We start from the raw sequence: 22,128 nt of genomic DNA, 5'->3' as shown, positions 1-22,128 counted from the left end.
CATAGTAGCAAATTGGCTCCTGATCTTTTTCCTGGACTGTTGCTGCGCTGCAGAGGCGTAGCAATGTGGGGGGGGGGGACATATGTCCCCGGGCGCCGACCTTAGGGGGCGCCAAAATGGGTTGGAAAAAATAATCGAAAGTTTGAGGGGGTGGTAATCAGAAGTTTGAGGGGGGGGGGCGGTGGAAATTGGAAGTTTGAGGGGGGGGGGTGCAAATCGAAAGTTTGAGGGGGGGTGCAAATCGAAAGTTTGAGAGAGGGTGCAAAGCGAAAGTTTGGAGGGGGGTACAAATCGAAAGATTGTCCCCGGGAAGGGTCCCTACGCCTCTGCTGCGTTGTGCCTGATTTCTCCCAGTTCTGGATCCAACTTTTGCTCTTTGGCAAGAGTTGTCTTGTCCAGCTTTCCCAGTGGGCTTGAGGTGTTGAACTGTAACGAGTGGTCTTCATTGAGACGATCAAAGATTCTTCTCTTCTTCTTCATTCTTAATTTTTAGTGTTGGAAGGGATCGAGCCTACCGACTCGACCACGCCTCCAACACAATTAAGGATACGTGTCAACTGGTTATGCGCCATTGAGGCCATTGACTCCAATTTCAGCCTGCCTTTCTTTTTGGATTTGTTTCCATAGCCTTTGTCTAACCAAGAACAAACTACAAGGCAGCAGTTGTTTGATTTAGAAGAGTGGCTGTCCCCAGAGGGTTCGAACTCGAGACTTTTCGGTTTAGCAACCATGAGCTTTACCGACTCGACCACACCGACCCCAGACTGAATCTTGCAGACCGATACAGTCCTCTTGTTTTCTTTTCAACTGGGACCTAGTGACCGCACACAGTGGATCAGCTTGAGGGTTGGAACTCAGAAGTGGAGGCTTAGAATGCACGAGTGCAAGTGAGTTGAAGTGCAAGGGTGCAGGTGGATTGGAGTGCATAGCCGAGGGTGGTGGGGCTATGTCATTTCCTAATCGGAGTTGGATGTTAGGGATAGGTCGAGTCTGATTCATCGCAAGGGTGACCACTCTATGGCCGGTGTGTTGAGCAAGGGAATACCAGGGGACTTCAAGTGAACTGTGTGAAGGGGTGCGCTGTAGGTTACGTCCCCTGTACCTTGTATCATGACAGATTCTCCGGTGTACGATGATGCTGACTTGTATAAACAGTCACACACCTGAGGGCTGCCATTGACAGCCTTACTCTTGCTGATGCAGTTTACCGCCTTGTGTCGCTGGCGCTGCTGACAATCTGTAAAGACATGACCTAGTTGTTTGCCATGGAAACATACCTGGTCAGATTTGACTTGGCCTCTTGGGAAACTTGGCCTTGGACATAAGTGAGGCTTCAGTGGTCGTCAATGTGTGGACTATGGAGTAGTTATCCGCGAGTTCTGCAGCCTTGAAGACTGTGGCGACCTCTCTGTCTTCAAGGTGCAGTTTAAGTTTTAAACTCCTCGAGGATCATCTGTTCCCTGAGATCTTGGGACGTTGCTATCTTCAGTGCTGACAGCCATTTATCAAACAGGTACTCTTTCTCTGCCAGGAACTCCTTGTATGTGGACTCCGGCTTCTTGCTTAAGTCTCGCGATACCTCTCTGGTACCTGTTCATAAGCTGTCAGAACACTGGCCTTCACTAGGTCGTAGTCTTGTTGTACGTCAGTGGGTAGGGACACGAAGACTTTTGCCGCCTTCCCAACAAACGTCAGAACACTGGCCTTCACTAGGTCGTAGTCTTGTTGTACGTCAGTGGGTAGGGACATGTTTGCCACCTTCCCAACAAACGTCAGAACACTGGCCTTCACTCGGTCGTAGTCCAGTTATACGTCAGTGGGTAGGGACACGTTTGCCGCCTTCCCAACAAACGTGGACTGGACAAAGGACGTCCACATTGACTTGGGCCACTCAAAAGCTTTGGCATCGAGTTCAAATCTTTTAAAGAAGAGGTTAAGGTTCTCTTCAGAATAGGTTGGCACGCATCTTTTCATGGCCATCGCGTCGAAGGTTGGAGTGGGCTTCATATCTTTTTGTAGCTTTAACATCTCCAACTTCTTGACTGCTTCATCTTTCTCTCTAGGGGCGATGGCGTTCATCTGCATAGCAAATTCTTTCTCTTTTAGTGTGAGGCACTACTGCCGTTCCCTCCCCCTCTAACTCGAGCTTATGAGCTTCACGAGAGTTTTCCCCTCTCTCGGCGTTCTCCTCAGTGTCCATAATGACCTAAAGACACTACTACAACTAAGCCACTGTACACACTAGCGAGAATAGACCTAACTTGTTGTGTAGACAGCGCGACACGAAAACAGTCTAGTTCAAATCCCGGTCAAGCCCCCAATTATATGTTGTGAACACACGGACACGCCTTTCGGGTGATCCGATGCGTAGCGCAACACATAACACAAACAACCACAAACGGGTTACAAAACAAGACTGAATGAAAACAAAGGCTCGTTGGAACAAAAAGAATTTTATAGTATATACACTATCTACACCTAACACAGTCTATTCTAAACACAAAATACACACGATAGTAAAACTATGATTCAGTGGCTAAAAACTGGTATAAACCTAACCTATACTAAATTTGGACATCTGGACGAAACTGAGACAATCACACACGTTTCCACACACCTTATATTTATATACCCTTTCATAAATTGGTACAAACCCGACTATTACAACCCTCAGTGCGAGAACTGAACAAGGACAAACGGGATAGGGTACAAAGTAACAACATTCACCCCCATTCCAGAGGCGTAGCGACCCTTCTCGGCGCCCGGGGACAAACTTTCGATTTGCACCCCCCTCCCCCAACTTTTCGATTTATTTTTCCAACCCATTTTGGCGCCTCCTAAGGTCGGCGCCCGGGGACATGTGTCCCCCACCCCGCCCCTTCAATACACTGACCAGCAGGATGACCCCATCTAAAACCTTATCATAACCTGCTTATGTTAGTCCCTGATAATTATCTCAAACAAAACCATTGACTTATTGTGTGACTCACCTAACATTGAACTTTTTTAAATATTTAAAGGAAACTTGTGGACCAATTAAATTTGGACTACAATTTACTTAATGAAATTCAAATAAATGTGCAAACAAATGTTTGAATCAATTTATTTTTGAAGATTGAAGCAAAAAGAAACACTAGCAAGCAACAGTTAGGCCGGGCACTTTCGGATATGAAAATTGACTTTGTAATCTGCAGCGGTCCTCTGTACACTGATGATGAAAGGCTCAGACGGGTGGCAGACAAAGGCAACCAGCCTCCTCCCATCTGACCCTCCGGTGTTCAGGCCAAAGCTAACCACTCCCGTATTTCGGGTAAAAAACCTGAAACATACAATCACACAGGACCTTTGTGATTAACTTATCTATAAAGGACCTTTGTGATTAACTTATCTATAAAGGACCTTTGTGATTAACTTAACTATAAAGGACCTTTGTGATTAACTTATCTATAAAGGACTGCGACTTCTGTGTTTATTAAGCAACATATACCAGGCACTGCCTGGGTTTTGTTAATATATTAAATTTCTAATTAACGTCTATATGCAAATTACAACATTTGAGAAAATATATATAACCCTCAACCTAATACTTAACCTAACCCTAACCCTAATAGTTAACCTAACCCTTGACACAAACAAAAATCACAACCACAAACACACAAAAAACTTAAATCTCTCCCATGCTTGCACCAGACGTCTAAATATAAGGATACTTTATTGCATTCACGCACTGTACAAATGCAAAATATAATGGTGGAAATGTGTTCGTCTATATGGCCTATACAAATATTTGAAAAATTTAAATCAATTTTGAATGAATTTTTAAGTGAATTTAGCCAGAAAGTGCGAAATAAAATTCCCAGTGTTAAAATGCACCAGTATACCAACCAAAAAGAAACACGATCAGTTCGCCAGTAGAGTACATACTTTGATTTATATATATATGTATATATATATATATATATATATATATATATATATATATATATATATATATATATATATATATATATATATGAATGACAGTGTGTTTGTGGTTTTGACCTTTAAAAATTACTACATCATTCATCCGATTGCCATGAAACTTTGGGCAGTTGATCAGAATACTCCGCACAGGGTTTATGCACACACACAAAATTTTGAGTTTGGTCCCCAATAAGTCAAACCGGCCACAGCATAAAAAATATTATTGAATTTTTTAGAGGAATTAACCTGGCATACATTATTAACTTGGTTGTCACCCTTTGTCCATAAAAATTCTATTACAAAAACTGAGATGGGCACACTGTTCTAAAAATAATGACTAGTAATACTCTAAGTATATATCTCCAGTTTCATCAGTAAATTTACATTTCTAAAAATGACTATTGGTAATCTATCTATGGATCTAAAAATGAAAGTATGTCTGTCTGTGTATGTTTGTCTTTTATGCATTATCCAGTCTTGGGAAGTTTTTGAAAATACTTCTTGGCAGGTTTCTGAGGGAAAAAAATAATTTCAAAGTGGCGGTGCAATTAGGCACCCCGTGATTACCCACAAGCTCTATTGTGCAGCCATTTATTTTAAACAGCACAATACAATAGCAACATGATATGCCATGATATTGCAGAATCAAGGCCGTACACAGCGCACCTGAGTTAGTGTAACCAGTGCCCCCCCCCCCCCCCACAGCACCCCACGACGCCCCTGACTACATGGGCGTCGCTGAAGGGTGTCTACCTCACTGATACTGAGGGTGACTCAAGACTTTCATACAGCAGGTATTGGGGCATCTGGCTGCTAGAGTGGACAAACCAGCACCATAATAACTCAGATCCAAGAAATATAGTGCCTGCCTTGTTTACATTTAAATAACTCAGATCCAAGAAATATAGTGCCTGCCTTGTTTACATTTAAATAACTCAGATCCAAGAAATATAGTGCCTGCCTTGTTTACATTTAAATAACTTAGATCCAAGAAATATAGTGCCTGCCTTCTTTACATTTAAATAACTCAGTTTTAGAAAACAAGGTCACCCTTCTAAAAATACATAATACTCTTGAAAAGACTATGTAATCATACTACATTTTTGAATTATTTTATTAATTCTACTATTTTAAAATACCGTCCTCAACCTATCCTTGAAGACAACCAGAATAGCCAGGGAGAGTAAAACAAAAGTCACGACAATTGTTTTCCATAATAAAATACACAATAGCGGTCAATGGGGTATAGCTTGGTAGTGTATTAACATTATAAGTACTCTTACTCTACTCATTCAAATTCAAAATAAAAGTTTTTGCAAAATTACTTTTATATTACTAGCAATTATTTGTTTGAATATTTCTAGCCTTAATAAAACCCGAAGTCATTTTGTACTTTTTACACATAGTAATAAAATATTCATTTTTGTGTGAAAACTATCCTCTCTGGCAACAAACATTTGGAACCAGCTTTTAAAGCGTATTAGTAATGCAAAGATTGAACTTTACACACCTCAATTTTTATTCCTAATAGAAACAGTACATCAGACTACAGGTCGAAACGCCACACCAACACACTTAAAGCCCACACCAACACACTTAAACCCCACACCAACACACTTAAACCCCACACCAACACACTTAAACCCAACACCAACACACTCCCACACCAACACACTTAAACCCCACACCAACACACTTAAACCCCACACCAACACACTTAAACCCCACACCAACACACTTAAACCCCACACCAACACACTTAAACCCCACACCAACACACTCCCACACCAACACACTTGAACCCCACACCAACACACTTAAACCCCACACCAACACACTTAAACCCTACACCAACTCACTTAAACCCCACACCAACACACTTAAACCCCACACCAACACACTTAAACCCCACACCAACACACTTAAACCCCACACCAACACACTTAAACCCCACACCAACACACTTAAACCCCACACCAACACACTTAAACCCCACACCAACACACTCCCACACCAACACACTTAAACCCCACACCAACACACTTAAACCCCACACCAACACACTTAAACCCCACACCAACACACTTAAACCCCACACCAACACACTTAAACCCCACACCAACACACTCCCACACCAACACACTTAAAGCCCACACCAACACACTTAAACCCCACACCAACACACTCCCACACCAACACACTTAAACCCCACACCAACACACTCCCACACCAACACACTTAAAGCCCACACCAACACACTTAAACCCCACACCAACACACTTAAACCCCACAGCAACACACTTAAAGCCCACACCAACACACTTAAACCCCACACCAACACACTTAAACCCCACAGCAACACACTTAAACCCCACACCAACACACTTAAACCCCACACCAACACACTAAAACCCCACACCAACACACTTAAACCCCACACCAACACACTCCCACACCAACACACTTAAACCCCACACCAACACACTTAAAGCCCACACCAACACACTTAAACCCCACACCAACACACTTAAACCCCACACCAACACACTTGAACCCCACACCAACACACTCCCACACCAACACACTTAAACCCCACACCAACACACTTAAAGCCCACACCAACACACTCCCACACCAACACACTTAAACCCCACACCAACACACTTAAACCCCACACCAACACACTTAAACCCCACACCAACACACTTAAACCCCACACCAACACACTCCCACACCAACACACTTAAACCCCACACCAACACACTCCCACACCAACACACTTAAAGCCCACACCAACACACTTAAAGCCCACACCAACACACTTAAACCCCACACCAACACACTTAAACCCCACACCAACACACTTAAACCCCACACCAACACACTCCCACACCAACACACTTAAACCCCACACCAACACACTTAAACCCCACACCAACACACTTAAACCCCACACCAACACACTCCCACACCAACACACTTAAACCCCACACCAACACACTTAAACCCCACACCAACACACTTAAACCCCACACCAACACACTTAAACCCCACACCAACACACTTAAACCCCACACCAACACACTTAAACCCCACACCAACACACTTAAACCCCACACCAACACACTTAAACCCCACACCAACACACTTAAACCCCACACCAACACACTCCCACACCAACACACTTAAACCCCACACCAACACACTCCCACACCAACACACTTAAACCCCACACCAACACACTTAAAGCCCACACCAACACACTCCCACACCAACACACTTAAACCCCACACCAACACACTTAAACCCCACACCAACACACTTAAACCCCACACCAACACACTCCCACACCAACACACTTAAACCCCACACCAACACACTTAAACCCCACACCAACACACTCCCACACCAACACACTTAAACCCCACACCAACACACTTAAACCCCACACCAACACACTCCCACACCAACACACTCCCACACCAACACACTTAAACCCCACACCAACACACTTAAACCCCACACCAACACACTTAAACCCCACACCAACACACTCCCACACCAACACACTTAAAGCCCACACCAACACACTTAAACCCCACACCAACACACTTAAAGCCCACACCAACACACTTAAAGCCCACACCAACACACTTAAACCCCACACCAACACACTCCCACACCAACACACTTAAACCCCACACCAACACACTTAAACCCCACACCAACACACTTAAACCCCACACCAACAGAACTAAAGGCGAGTAATACACCTGCTAACCTTATGGGGTGATCTCCAGATGTTTTTGGCCTCTCTAACTGGGAGATCCACTTGTCATCATAGCTAAACAAGCTATAGTCTAAGTAAGGGGAGCAACTGTACGACTGTGCGCTAATGGGCAGCTGTGTTAACAAACGTGAGATTGCCTCCCTTTTGCCACCATTTTTGGCAACAATGAGTGTCCATTTAAACATGTGCTGAATTCTTCTAGCATGAACAGAAGAGGAGGGAGAGGATGGAAATTGGGGGAATAGATGAGGCCAAGAGTTGCGAAAATGATCTTGAAAATTTTCCATTATTTCTAGAAGCTCAGGTGAGGTATGTTCATACACACCCAGAATCTGTGGAATTAGAGAAAATATATTCCTACTTCAATCTTCTTAGATTTGTGGAATCGGAGAAAATATATTCTGTATGCTTTTTCTTGGAATTTTTTTACTTCTTATTTCATTTGAAAAGTCCATGGATTCAAATTACATCTTTTTGGGCTAAATAATTGAGTATAAGGCTAAATTTACCCAAAACATCATTTGGAAAATGTGTTTGGTGCAAGCTACTGACAGAGTGTACAATACATTAGCACCCAGTGTGTATAATATTGCTTCCCCAGAACCAGATTGTTTTAAACCTAACTTTAAAAAATGGTAATAACCATGCATTTAAAGGTTTTTTCCATAATATATTTCTATAATACACTTTGTGAAATCCAAGTGTTGAGCAATGAGAGCTACCGACATTGGGACATAATGCCATAGTGAGCATAAAGATGGTTACATTGGGACATAATGCCATAGTCAGCATAAAGATGGTTACATTGGGACATAATGCCATAGTCAGCATAAAGATGGTTACATTGGGACATAATGCCATAGTGAGCATAAAGATGGTTACATTGGGACATAATGCCATAGTCAGCATAAAGATGGTTACATTGGGACATAATGCCATAGTGAGCATAAAGATGGTTACAATACATTTCTACTATACAAGCCAAAATTTCTGAGAGACAATACATTTCTACTATACAAGCCAAAATTTCTGAGAGACAATACATTTCTACTATACAAGCCAAAATTTCTGAGAGACAATACATTTCTACTATACAAGCCAAAATTTCTGAGAGACAATACATTTCTACTATACAAGCCAAAATTTCTGAGAGACAATACATTTCTACTATACAAGCCAAAATTTCTGAGAGACAATACATTTCTACTATACAAGCCAAAATTTCTGAGAGACAATACATTTCTACTATACAAGCCAAAATTTCTGAGAGACAATACATTTCTACTATACAAGCCAAAATTTCTGAGAGACAATACATTTCTACTATACAAGCCAAAATTTCTGAGAGACAATACATTTCTACTATACAAGCCAAAATTTCTGAGAGACAATACATTTCTACTATACAAGCCAAAATTTCTGAGAGACAATACATTTCTACTATACAAGCCAAAATTTCTGAGAGACAATACATTTCTACTATACAAGCCAAAATTTCTGAGAGACAATACATTTCTACTATACAAGCCAAAATTTCTGAGAGACAATACATTTCTACTATACAAGCCAAAATTTCTGAGAGACAATACATTTCTACTATACAAGCCAAAATTTCTGAGAGACAATACATTTCTACTATACAAGCCAAAATTTCTGAGAGACAATACATTTCTACTATACAAGCCAAAATTTCTGAGAGACAATACATTTCTACTATACAAGCCAAACTGTGGTGAATTGAAGCAACTTACCTCTGTTGTACGCATGTTATAGACAACAAAAAGCGAGGGCATATTGTAAGGGTCACCGTTGCGATACGTCACAACTTCTTCAATGGCATATTTGATGAGCAGATGATCCTCATCAAGGAGTTGTAATTTTCCCATTCTTAAATTGATGATGTCATCCATTGCCCAGTAAAATGATCGGATGCCTCCATCTAGATGACCATTCTTTGCTGCCTTGTAGAGATAAACAAGGAGCCTGTGCTTCAAGGAGTTAATAGACTGAAGAAAAAAACAAAGCAATAAATGACATTCTGTATCAGTTCTACAAGGTTATGTGTGGTGGTACTTTTAAATGTTCAATAGTTACCAATCAGGGATGTGAGCAGATCATGAAAAAAAAATAGGAAATTTTTTCAGACAAGAACTCAATGTTTTATCTATTTTTGAATGCAGTTAAAGCAGCCTCACCCATTACTGGTTACTGTGACTAATTAATAGTCTAATAATGCTAATAATTTAAATAAAAGAGATTTATTTTACTCTAAAATAACACAGAAACTCTTGTCTAATTGCAATTTAATGTTTAATTTAACAAAGGTGGCAATCAACTTTTATTTAAAGATTAAAAAGCTTATTCTAACAGTAATGATCTAGTTGTACTCTTGTTTTCAATTTTAAGTAATGCCTTATAGGTTAAATTCTTTGAAAGATGGGCATGGTAAAAATGTTAAGAGCCTAAATTTAGATTAATTGTAATTTGCAAGTTTGAGTTCATTTGATGGAAAATGAAATCGCCCAGATTGGCTGAAAAGGTATGATATTTATTGTTTAGTGCTTTGGAATTAATACTCGTAAATATATTTGAACCAAAATTAATTATCTTGATATAGCCAGGCCCCATCGATATTTTTTCTTTTGGAATAGCTGTAGATTGTTAGGCTTCATCCCTAAATTACTTTGCGTATTTTTTAACGATTTTCACCACCCATCCTTCACAAAAAGCCAGACTACCCCTTCAAATGATGTCACACCTAAGTCAATACTCCCCCCTTCCCCCCCCCCGTCCTTCTGACTGACATTTGAATTATTATTTTTGTACATTTTTTTTTTAAAAATATTTTTCTAAAATATTGACTGAGCTCAACCAACATAGGATTTTTTAATCAATTTCTATTACCATTTATTACATTTTTTTTTTTAAAAAACACAAAATAATAGCTTCTAATTCAGTTTCTAACATTACGTTTTAAAATGCAATAGTATGATGGCACATTATCTGAGCCCTACTCCCTCTCATCACACATACGTTACAAAATTATGCCCCCCTCCTCCCCAACGCGTGTGATGTCAAGTATGTACGACCCCTTATTAAAGCAGTCCGTATTGTATTTTACCTCCACAAACAAGACATAGTTGGAGTCACGTTGAGTTCACATTCATTTTGAAATCTGTAGGCCTAAAGCATAGGTCATAGCAGGAACATAGCTATTTGAGATTGACTGAGACGTTATTTTTATTTTTTCCCAAACAAGCTGTGCCAAACTATTTGAGATTGACTGAGACGTTATTTTTATTTTTTCCCAAACAAGCTGTGCCAAACGAGTACTTGGGGTCATGGTGAGGTCATAAAAGCCATCTTTACTACAAGGAGGGCGGGTTAGTCTAGTCCTCATAGTCACTATTTGCAAGGATATTAAATTGAGATTGCCAAAATATATAAAACAGAATTAGAAACAAAGAAAAATGGTAGGTTTGGGCGCGTTAAATACAGGTGGATTGATTACGCTATGGCTAGAATACCCCACAAGAAAGATTTACAGTTAAGAAACCAGGCTTAGGAGATGTAAGTTTCATTTGAAGAGCTGCATTATTTTAGATAACTGTTTTCCGTGTTTTTGATGAGTATTTAACTGAAAATGTCAGCGGAAAATTCGAACAAAAAAATTGTGTTCTGAAAAATTTCGGAAATCCGCCGAAAAAACTGAATCTTAATTTAGCTCTGTCAGACTTAGCACAACGTCCAAATGAAAAGAAATGTTCATATTCAAGTGTCTGTTTGACCTAAGTTCTGTAATACTCAATTTAAATAGTAATATGTGGAATACGTGTGTGGGCTGTTTCCAAAGAAGTCATTTCAGTTTTTTCCTGGAATTTTTAATAGTTCCTACAAAATTGATAAAAATAAAAAATCAGTGGAAAAATTAGGCGAAAATGAAATCTGCTGAAGAAAATTGCAGTTGAAATGGAAAAATTGGATTTCCGCTAAAAATCTGGAACAGTCACATCCCTGACCTATACATTTAATACATGTTAGTACACACTCCAATGAAAAATCATGTTAGTATGTTCCCACTACCTGTAACTCTACTTAAAAAATCATGTTAGTATGTTCCCACTCCCTGTAACTCTACTTAAAAAATCATGTTAGTATGTTCCCACTCCCTGTAACTCTACTTAAATTGTTCTGTAATAGTAACTGTTAGAAAAACCTAACTATTTAAGAAATTATAAAAACTATTTTTAATTATAATGGTAATAAAGTGGTTAAAAAACAAATAGTGTGGTCAGCACTAATAGTGTGGTCAGCACAATGCCCAGCTTCCTTTACTTCCCCAAACATAAGTCATGTAACCATCAGCACTTGGTGGATATCCTACAGTAAAAAATCTGAACCAAACTCAAGACCTTTGGGCTAGAAGCCTAAGGCTCTTCCAGTCGACAAAGCTATCCTAAAATCACACTAACACAATGCAAATAAAGCAGTTTGTCTGGATACTACAGAGATTTGTCCACATGTAACATGTTTAATACATGCTTCATTATACCTTGTCAGTGTAAGATCTCTACCCTAACCCTAACCTTGTCAGTGTAAGATCTATACCCTAACCCTAACCTTGTCAGTGTAAGATCACTACCCTAACCCTAACCTTGTCAGTGTAAGATCTATACCCTAACCCTAACCCTAACCTTGTCAGTGTAAGGCCTGCTGTGCACTGGTTGTTGACTCGTCTGATGATAAAAGATGTCATCATCATCATAACAGAACCTGCCAATGGTACGGATGTGAACTAACGAGCCTTGGGCTGAGATGTGGAAGACGTGAATGACTTGCTGCTGGACAGAGAGAACGGTCAGGACATGGCCATACAAACAAATGCCTTGATTATGAGATAAGTAAATCTTGTCCAGACGGAACCTCCTGCGATCACAAACAATACCTGAAAAATATATTTTTATTTTTATCTAGCCTGCTAATGCCAAGCAATGGCACACAGTTAGTCAGTACATTGACAGATTTTCACTGACCTGACTAGCTCTTCAACATAAATAGATCTTTTACTGACTTAAGCTCTTCAACATAAATAGATCTTTTACTGACTTTAACTCTACTACATAAATAGATTTGAGCTGACCTGACTTAAGCTCTACAACATAAATAGATTTGAACTGACCTGACTTAAGCTCTACAACATAAATAGATTTGAACTGACCTGACTTAAGCTCTACAACATAAATAGATTTGAACTGACCTGACTTAAGCTCTACAACATAAATAGATTTGAACTGACCTGACTTAAGTTCTACAACATAAATAGATTTGAGCTGACCTGACTTAAGCTCTACAACATAAATGGTGTAGTCTTCAGGAATGAGCCTGTAGTTGGGAGTGATGCACTCATTGTTTCTATAGACATCAAAAAATCTGGCACTGGTTTCCTCAGGCAACTGGTGACATGAGCCTACAATGACAAACTGACTGTCCTCTGTAAACAAGCTGCATTCTCTGTTGAGAATTTCTTCACCTGCTGTCACTCTCACCACATGGCGTTTGGAAAGAAATTGAGAAAATATTTGGCTTCGAATATCACCACTTTCATCCTGGCAACTCTCTGCTCCTGGAATAACCTCCCCTTCTATGTCTTTGATAAGATTTCCAGCAGCTTCACTCCCTTTAAATGCATAAATTTCCAGGCAAGTCTGATCATAGGAGATGGCAAGAAAATATCTGAGGAAAGGCAAGTCTGATCATAGGAGATGGCAAGAAAATATCTGAGGAAAGGCAAGTCTGATCATAGGAGATAACAAGAAAATATCTGAGGAAAGGCAAGTCATAAACTAATTGTAATAGTATACACGTCCTGCCATAATAAAAATCAAATCAATGTTAGATCTGGCTATTGGATTACCTGCCATTGGGAGAAAATTTGCGCAGGTAACAGGGTGGTTTTTCCACATTAAGTGTGCTGACATTTGGAACTATATGTAAGTAGAACTTGCGAGCTTCAACAAAACAAGTTCCTCTTTTAGAGTTAAAGATCTCTCGCCTAACCAAACGATGGAAAATATTTTGAGAAATCATTTTTCTCCATTTTATCGGAGAGTCAGCTTTTGGATCTTCCATGCAGTTTTAAAAGAAGTTCAGCTGGAAAATAATGATTGTTGTCAGATGCTTATTAAGATATTTTTAGATATGTTACATTTTGCTACCAAAATTCCTACTTGACATGCCAATAACTGAAATATGTGAAATAATCCCATTCTGGAGGTTTTAGAGATGGAGTAAGGTTGAAGTATTGATATAGGCTGTGGGAAACAGATCAAAAGTTGCTCAAAACTTATATATAGGATTTAATACACTTGCATGAAATTTCAACCATCGAACTTAAATGGCACTCAAATTATTGAGTTTCTTACTCAAAGCTAGACAAATGATTATTAATGCAATTTTACACTTCATTTTTATTTATGAAGGCTAAAAAATTAAAACTACATTCAAGTACCTCCACTATGATACCAATTATCAAAATGAACAACCTTCCCACACAAGAACCAATGCCAGTAGGGATTTAAAGTAGTATGTTGGGCAGATGTCTAAACACTTCCCAAGCATTAAGTTAATGTCTGTAGAGCAAACTCTAAGCATGATGGGCCTGGAAGGAGAATCTATTGTCCACTCTCCTGCTGTTCATCTGTGATTGACACAAGACGGATGTTCCGGAATCCACCAGAAGTACTGTAAACCATACTTTCTTGGTGCCATATTTTTTGTTTGGTACAGAACATTTTATTGCATGTTAAACACTGTTTTACTCATTATTTTGTATTGCTAATTATGTTAAATTGTTCCTGGATAATTATTGCTGCTACTAAACATTGTTCTAGTCATTTTTTACTATTTTCATAATTATTTTTGATTATATCTTTATATAGTAATATCTAGGCCTAGATCTCGTGGATCTGACTGAGAATAGTCTCCAAGAGAGGCCCATAAAATATTTTTTAAAATCATGGACAGTGTCATTAAAATTACTATGGTTATAAAAATCTGTATGTTGCATTTTTTAAGACTTTAAAAAGAGTAGATGTATTTGACGTTTTAGTATTTTCTGTAATTTAACACTATTTTTTTTAAAAGAAAGTCATTTGGTTTTTACGTGGTAAAGGAAACATTAATGAAGACATCTTGCTATTCGACAGACTAGCATAAATTTTATTATACAAAATGTAAACAAAATAGCAGAACTAGGTCATCTGGTTTAAAATAGCATTATGTTATTTAAAAACTTTATCTGCAAAGTTTTGTAAACAAATAACTATTGATCATGGAGTTCCTGTACAGCCAATCAATGTTTGTCTTATGAAAGTTAAACATCCAGTTATAACTTAGGCTTGATGAAAATAAATTGAAATGTAGCCTTAAAATTACACTAAAAAATTATTTTCAAGTTCTCTAGATTTGCAACTTTTATAACATTGATAAAAATATTAAATTTTTGAATTATTATAATAGGGCCTATAAGCTTAAGTTTTTAATTTTTTACTATTTTTACGGCGGCTATGAAGTCAAAATTTTAAAAACATATGAATTTTATTATTTTATCCATGTCAACAATATGATAGTAGTAGGATTCTCGTCAACTCTGTTGCCTCCATTAATTGTCGTAAATCTTTCGCAAGTTTTTATTTCATTTTTTAACATTAAACTAATTATTAAACTGGGCTTTATTATTTATATTTAGGCCTAGAATGGCCTAGATCTACTAATTCAAATCTACTGTACTATTATAAACTAGGACTATTTTTTTTCCTAATCATATGTCAATTAAAGATAAAATCAAGTTAAAAACATTAATTTTAAAATTTAGTAGGGCTAATAGATCTAGTAGGGCCTTCAGTCGACTTTATTAAAAATGTAATAGGTAGTTTGAATTATGGATTTTTTAAATTAAAATATTCTGTTATTTCAAATACTAAATACACTATTAAGTTACAAGTTCATAACCCCTTAAGAGAACATTTGACACCACATTTAAATATCTAGCCTAGCTTACTCAGTGGCCGAGAAAAGAGAGAATTTTAAGATTATCCTAGAATGGAAAATGAGGTAAAACCTTAGTTTAGCGTCGGTTATTATTCCGGAATCGTATAGCAGTAAAAAAACAGTAAAACAATGCCAAAGTCTGTCACACACTTCCGGAATTCACCGGAAGTACTGTAAACCATACTTTATTTGGCGTCATCTTTTATTTTTATACAGAATGTTTAAAATTTGGATAATTTATTTTTGTAATCATTTTTACATTTTGTAATCATTTTTACTATTTTTGTAATCTAGATTTTTTTACTTGGCCTAGCAGCTAGATATCTAGCTAGATCTAGATCTAATTAATTAATGGTCGCAAATCCGCTGCAAGCCAAAAACATTAAATTATTACATTCGTCATTTGACTTCATTATTTATATTAATATGTTTTATATTTTTTTATTTTTAGATCTACTAATTTAAATCTATTGTCGATTAAACTTAAAAAAAAAAAACATTAATTTACTACAATCGACTTTCAATTTATTTATATTTCAATGGTCAAATAAACCATGGTTTACCGTAACTCTATTTACCGAAACTCAACAAACATTACCTGATAATTTCCGACGCTAAAATAAGGTTTTACCGAAAATGAAAGCCAAAACAAGCACTGAAGTAGATTCTAGGGTAATCCCTTAGTTTAGCGTCGGTTATTATTCCGGAATCGTATAGCAGTAAAAAACAGTAAAACAATGCCAAAGTCTGTCACACACTTCCGGAATTCACCGGAAGTACTGTAAACCATACTTTATTTGGTGTCATCTTTTATTTTTATACAGAATGTTTAAAATTTAGATAGATTTATTTTTGTAATCATTTTTACATTTTGTAATCATTTTTACTATTTTCGTAATCTAGATTTTTTTACTTGGCCTAGCAGCTAGATATCTAGCTAGATCTAGATCTAATTAATTAATGGTAGCAAATCCGCTGCAAGCAAAAAACATTAAATTATTAGCCTACATCTTCATTATTTATATTTATATTAATATATGTTTTTTTTTATTTTTAGATATACTAATTTAAATCTACTATTATATTTATTTTTGTTTCCTTTTGTCGATTAAACTTAAAAAATTAAAACATTAATTTACTACAATCGACTTTCAATTTATTTATATTCCAATGGTCAAATAAACCATGGTTTACCGTAACTCTAGTTACCGAGACTCAACAAACATTACCCGATAATTTCCGACGCTAAACTAAGGGATTACCGATTCTAGTACTAGTACTCACTGCATCAGTGTGTTACACTGTGTAGAATGTAACTCACACTGTTATGACTGTAAGGCTGTAGTCTACTGTTAACTAGTGACTTGTCTAGTGTTAGTGTACTGTAAACTGTAAGACTGTAGATCTAGTAAGTGTTCTACTAGTGTGTAGACTAGCCGTGTAACTTTAAGTCTTTAAGTAAACTGTACTGTAAGAGTATATAAACCAGTGTTGTAAGGTGACTGTACTGTAGACACTGTTGTTACGTGTTGTAGAGTGTAATAACTACTAATAACACTGTATTACACTCAGTGTAACTGTAAGTCAGTGTAGTGTAAGTGTAGTAGATCTAGAATCTAGTACTTGACTTGTAAGTACAAAGTAGTGTAGTGTATGCGTAGCCGGTAGCCTAACTTAATACTTATTACTTATTATTAATAATAGTAATAGGCCTAATAAATTATTATTAATATTATTAATAATAATGGTCGGTGTCAGCAGATCTAGATCTAGAAATCTAGATCTATATCCGTAGATCTATATCGTATGTAATTAATAAGAGTAGGGCCTATTCAGGTTGCTTATCCATTCCTAGATTTAGGCCTATAGATTATTATTATAGATTCTTGTTTTATTTCGCTATAATTTGCTAGACATTTTGTTCCTGAAACTTTAGATTCTAAATCGATTCTATTTCAAAATTAATTTCTAGTAGCTTCCCTTTCGGGGTAGTTCATTTAATCAATCATTTTGATTTTGGTAATCAGTCGTTTTAGGTGCGTAAAATCGAACGTAATGTGCGAAAAAGTTGCGTCATTGTTAATGCTTTACTTTAATAGAAGTATATTTTGATATATTTGTGTCAAATATTATAGATAACTGAATAATAAACCAAAATCAATGGCTAAATAAATATATCAATATAGGCCAGAAATTAACTTTAACCCTTTGAGGACCAAGGGACACATGTGTCCCAAATTTTTAAATTATCGCCAAACGAAATTGGAATAACATAGAGTTGTTAAATTTGCTTTAAAACAATTATTACATGATAGACTTAATCTAAATAAGGCTGTTTTCAGTAAGATTTATGAGATAGTTTTGTTGTCATATTGATGAAAACTTTCCACTTTTAGACCATCCGCAAAGCTACAGTTTACATTTTTATATATATAAAAAAAAACTAAGTGTAACAGAGAGAAATAACTAGTGTTTTTTTAAAGGTCTAATATTGAAGCATTTTATTTACATTTTTTTTCCTAATAGTTTTGCTTGTTTTTTTTAAAAGAGTAATTTGTTGCAGAGGCGTAGCGAGGGCGGGGCGGGGGGGGGGGGGGGGGGTGCGGAACGCACTGGGTGACAACATTTAGGGGGGTGACACCAAGGCAAGAAATTGCAAAATGTACAAAATCAAACTGTATTATTAACAGACTATAGATACAATCATTACTATTAAGTCTGCAGTGATTAAAGCTTATACACATACATGTACGCGTATGCGGGGCATATATTTAAATTAAGGCCTACTTAGGCCGACACACACACAGACCTATATGTATATGTATGTCTTTTCTTCTTCTTCTTCTTCTTCGTTCTTAATTATTAGTGTTGAAGGGGATCGAGATTTATCTGCCAGTGGGTTTGAACTCGAGACTTAGTTCGAATTTATCAACCATGAGCTTTTCGCCGACTCGACCACGCCTCCAACACAATTAAGCGTTACGTGTCTACTGGTTATGCGCCGTTTGACTCCGATTTCAGCCTGCTTTTCTTTTTTGGATTTGCTTCCATAGCCTTTGTCCAACCAAGAACAAACTACAAGGCAGCAGTTATTTAATTTTGGAGCTGTCCCTAGCTAACGAGCCTCATCTGCCCGAGGGTTCGAACTCGTGGCAGATTGGTTTAGCAACCATGAGCTTTACCGACTCGACCACGCCGACCCCTATATGTATGTATATATATATATATATATATATATATATATATATATATATATATACATATATATATATATACATATATATATATATATATATACATATATATATATATATATATATATATATATATATATATATATATATATATATATATATATATATATATATATATATATATATATATATATATATATAAAATTCTCTTCTGGGATCAGTTAGAAAACAGGCTGCAAGCGCGGCTTTGCAGTCCCCTCTCTTCCTCTCTATCACTATTACTACCACCCCCACCCCACCCCCACATGATCTGGTGAGCGGTGTTCACTCTGTTTACATTTTACAATCACAGAGACGGGTTTGGTGACGGCTATTAGGGGCAGATAATTTAGTTTGAAACGATTTTAAACTTAGAGGAGGTAACTAAGAGGAGGTTGCTTTCACGTGGGGGGTAGTGTTTTTAAGCAAATATTTTCAATGGCAGCATTGGTACTGTCGAAGAATTCACAAATTATAAATTACTGAAAAGTAGAAAAAAAAAACAACTAAATAGCGGCGTATGATACGCAGCGGGTCGGCTCGTATATATATAATTCTCTTCTGGGAGCCGTTAGAAAACAAGCTGCAAGCGCCTCCTTGCAGTCCCCTCTCTTTCTCTCTATCACTACCACCCCCACCCCACCCCAACATTGTCTGGTGAGCGGTGTTCACTCTAAATGTTTACAAAGCTAAATGTTTACAAATCGTAGAGCAGTACAGCCGGGTTTCTATTAGGGGCAGATAATTTAGTTCGATTTTAAACTTACAGGAGGTAACTAAGAAATAACTAAGAGGAGGCTGCTTTCACGGGGGGGGGGGGGGGGGGTGTAGGGTCGGGGTTAGGGGAAAGGGGGGAGGGTAGTGTTTTAAAGCAAATATTTTCAGTGGCAGCATTGGTACTGTCGAATTTACAAATTATGAATTACTGAAAAGTAGAAAATAAAACAACTAAATAGCGGTGTATGATACGCTGCGGGTCGGCTCGTATATATATAATTTGTTTCTTGGGGAGGGGGTGACACCAAGCAGTGCTAAACCGGGTGACACCCGACCTAGCGACGCCACTGATTTGTTGTGCTTGGGACATATATGTCCCTATGGTTCAAAAGGGAGCTAACTTTTTTTTACAATGTCGCTAAGCATGAGTTTTGGCAGTAGAATACACATAGTTGCAGAGCTTTTATTTACCATCACTGAACAAAATACTGAGCAAATACTGTTTATAGACAATAATGACGATGAAAACAACTTGCTTTTTAGCGCAATTTCCATTCTGGAGAATTGCGTTTATTAACCCGTCATTTCTGGATGGATGGATGGATGGATGGATGAATGTGTGTCCGCAGCTTTAAGTCGTATCTCCTCCTCAACGAAGCAATATCGATGACTAGTTCCAAAAGCAATTATGTTAAGCAAGTTACGAGGATGAACATAGGCCATAAAAATTCCGGGTTTCTTTCATGGATTTCCCAGAAAAGCCAAAAAATCTAGAAAAAAAAAGCAGTTTTTGGCCCATATCTCGGCAACCAGACCACTTAGCGACTTGAAACATGTACCAATCGATTCCTGTCATAATTTAGAACAATATTGCCGAAGAAAGTTTTCAAAAATATTCTCTCGTTCGGTCACAAATTTTAAAATTACATAAACACCTACAAACCGATTGTTCTTCTAGCTTGAACGCACCCCAACATTATACATCAGAGCTATTTTTAGATAACATAAGGAAATTGCGCACAAATGTCACTAGACTTTTTTAATTAACTTGTTTATGAGAAAGATGTGAATTTTATGTAGAAAAATGTCGACAAAGTAAGTGTAGAAGATATAATTGAATGACTTGTTCAAGTCTCAGAACAGATTGTCACCACAGTGATAAGGCCTACACCATTCTAGTCATTCTTTTTTCCATACATTGCATACATCGTCAATCTCACATGTATTAGAGACTAATATTCCCTCTAATCTGCATGGTCGTGCGACCGATCAATATTTTTAAACATGCCGCGCTGTTACTTCGTAAAATACATGTAATCTTGTATATGACTTATAGAACACCGAGCACAAAAAAATATACGATGCACGCTAGATTTTTTCCCCTCAGAGGGAGGGTTAATAGAGGGTTAATAGTGACAATTACCTCTCGGACATACCCCCCCCCCCTCGATATTTACACCTCGAAGCAACTACCCAATGTCTAGGATTAGGGTTAGGTTAAGGCTAATGTTAGGATTAAATCTTGGTTTAGAGTTGAGTTTAGGATTTGATGTTAGGGCTAGTTATAGGGTTGGGGTTAGTGGCAGGGTTCTTTAGCATCAGGAGGGGGTGGGGGGTATTTGACGGGGAGGGGAGGGGTAATGTCCTAGACCCGAAGCTGACACTTAACAGTATCATCAATAGAACATGACTTGCCCAACGAACAATCAAACGTCCTCGTTAGATTTGAAAAAGGAGACTGGAGCAAGATATTGTTTTCAACTAGAGGCTTCTGAAAACACACTTTCAAATACAAGTTATTGACTATGGTTATGGGGAATTTACAAAAGATGTTGATTGTAATGAAGATCCCAATGTTATTTGGCATTTTGGCAAATAAAATCCTTGTAATTTAAAGTGTTTGGTAGCTCTGATTATTGATAATTGTAAACAGTAAGTGATTCCTTTTCAAACTCATTTGCAAGACATCTGTAGATTTTTTAGAATGAAACTTGTGATGGGATACCATGTACTTCTAACCTTGAAGACTACAAGTCCACGGAACCTGATCTCCATGTTTCATATGTTGCTAATGTTATGCCAAGATTTAGATTTGAAGAAAAAAGGGCATTTAGGGGTCATCTATAAATGACGTCACGCTTTTTTGACGATTTTTACCTCCCCCTCCCCTCCGTCACACATCGTCACAAAAAGCCAGACGACCCCCCCCCCACCCGCTAAAATGACGTCACACTTCAGCCTACAACCCCCCCCCCCCCTCAAAATTGCAATTGAATTTATTTTTTTCAAACATCGATATTTTTCCAAAATCTTGTCTGAACTCTGCCAAAATAGCGTATTTTTTATCAATTCCTATTACATTTTATTAAAATAGTT

At 37.6% G+C, this 22,128-nt stretch overlaps 1 protein-coding gene across 4 annotated transcripts; it reads right to left on the bottom strand.

Annotated features, from left to right (window-relative positions):
• Positions 1-3,087: 3,087 nt before the first annotated feature.
• On the bottom strand, positions 3,088-17,525 carry LOC131953175 (DET1 homolog). 4 transcript variants are annotated; one of them, XM_059316244.1, is made up of 8 exons: positions 17,087-17,525; positions 14,262-14,510; positions 13,668-13,903; positions 13,089-13,486; positions 12,448-12,698; positions 9,505-9,759; positions 7,745-8,085; positions 3,088-3,319 (listed from the first exon to the last, which is right to left on the bottom strand). In XM_059316244.1, the coding sequence occupies exons 3-8, from the start codon at positions 13,880-13,882 to the stop codon at positions 3,148-3,150; spliced, it is 1,632 nt and encodes a 543-aa protein (XP_059172227.1). In that variant the 5' UTR covers positions 13,883-13,903; positions 14,262-14,510; positions 17,087-17,525; the 3' UTR covers positions 3,088-3,147. The 4 variants fall into 4 exon arrangements, with proteins under 4 accessions (XP_059172227.1, XP_059172235.1, XP_059172217.1 ...); XM_059316252.1 differs by having other exon boundaries at positions 14,262-14,450; XM_059316234.1 differs by lacking the exon at positions 14,262-14,510 and having other exon boundaries at positions 17,087-17,523.
• Between the last annotated feature and the right edge of the window lie 4,603 nt (positions 17,526-22,128).

This window comes from Physella acuta, unplaced genomic scaffold (genome assembly GCF_028476545.2).
Source record: "Physella acuta isolate Inbredline_101_S28 unplaced genomic scaffold, ASM2847654v3 ptg000075l, whole genome shotgun sequence".
In the NCBI taxonomy this organism is placed as follows: Eukaryota; Metazoa; Mollusca; class Gastropoda; family Physidae; genus Physella; species Physella acuta.
This window is presented reverse-complemented; position numbering and strand designations above follow the sequence as displayed.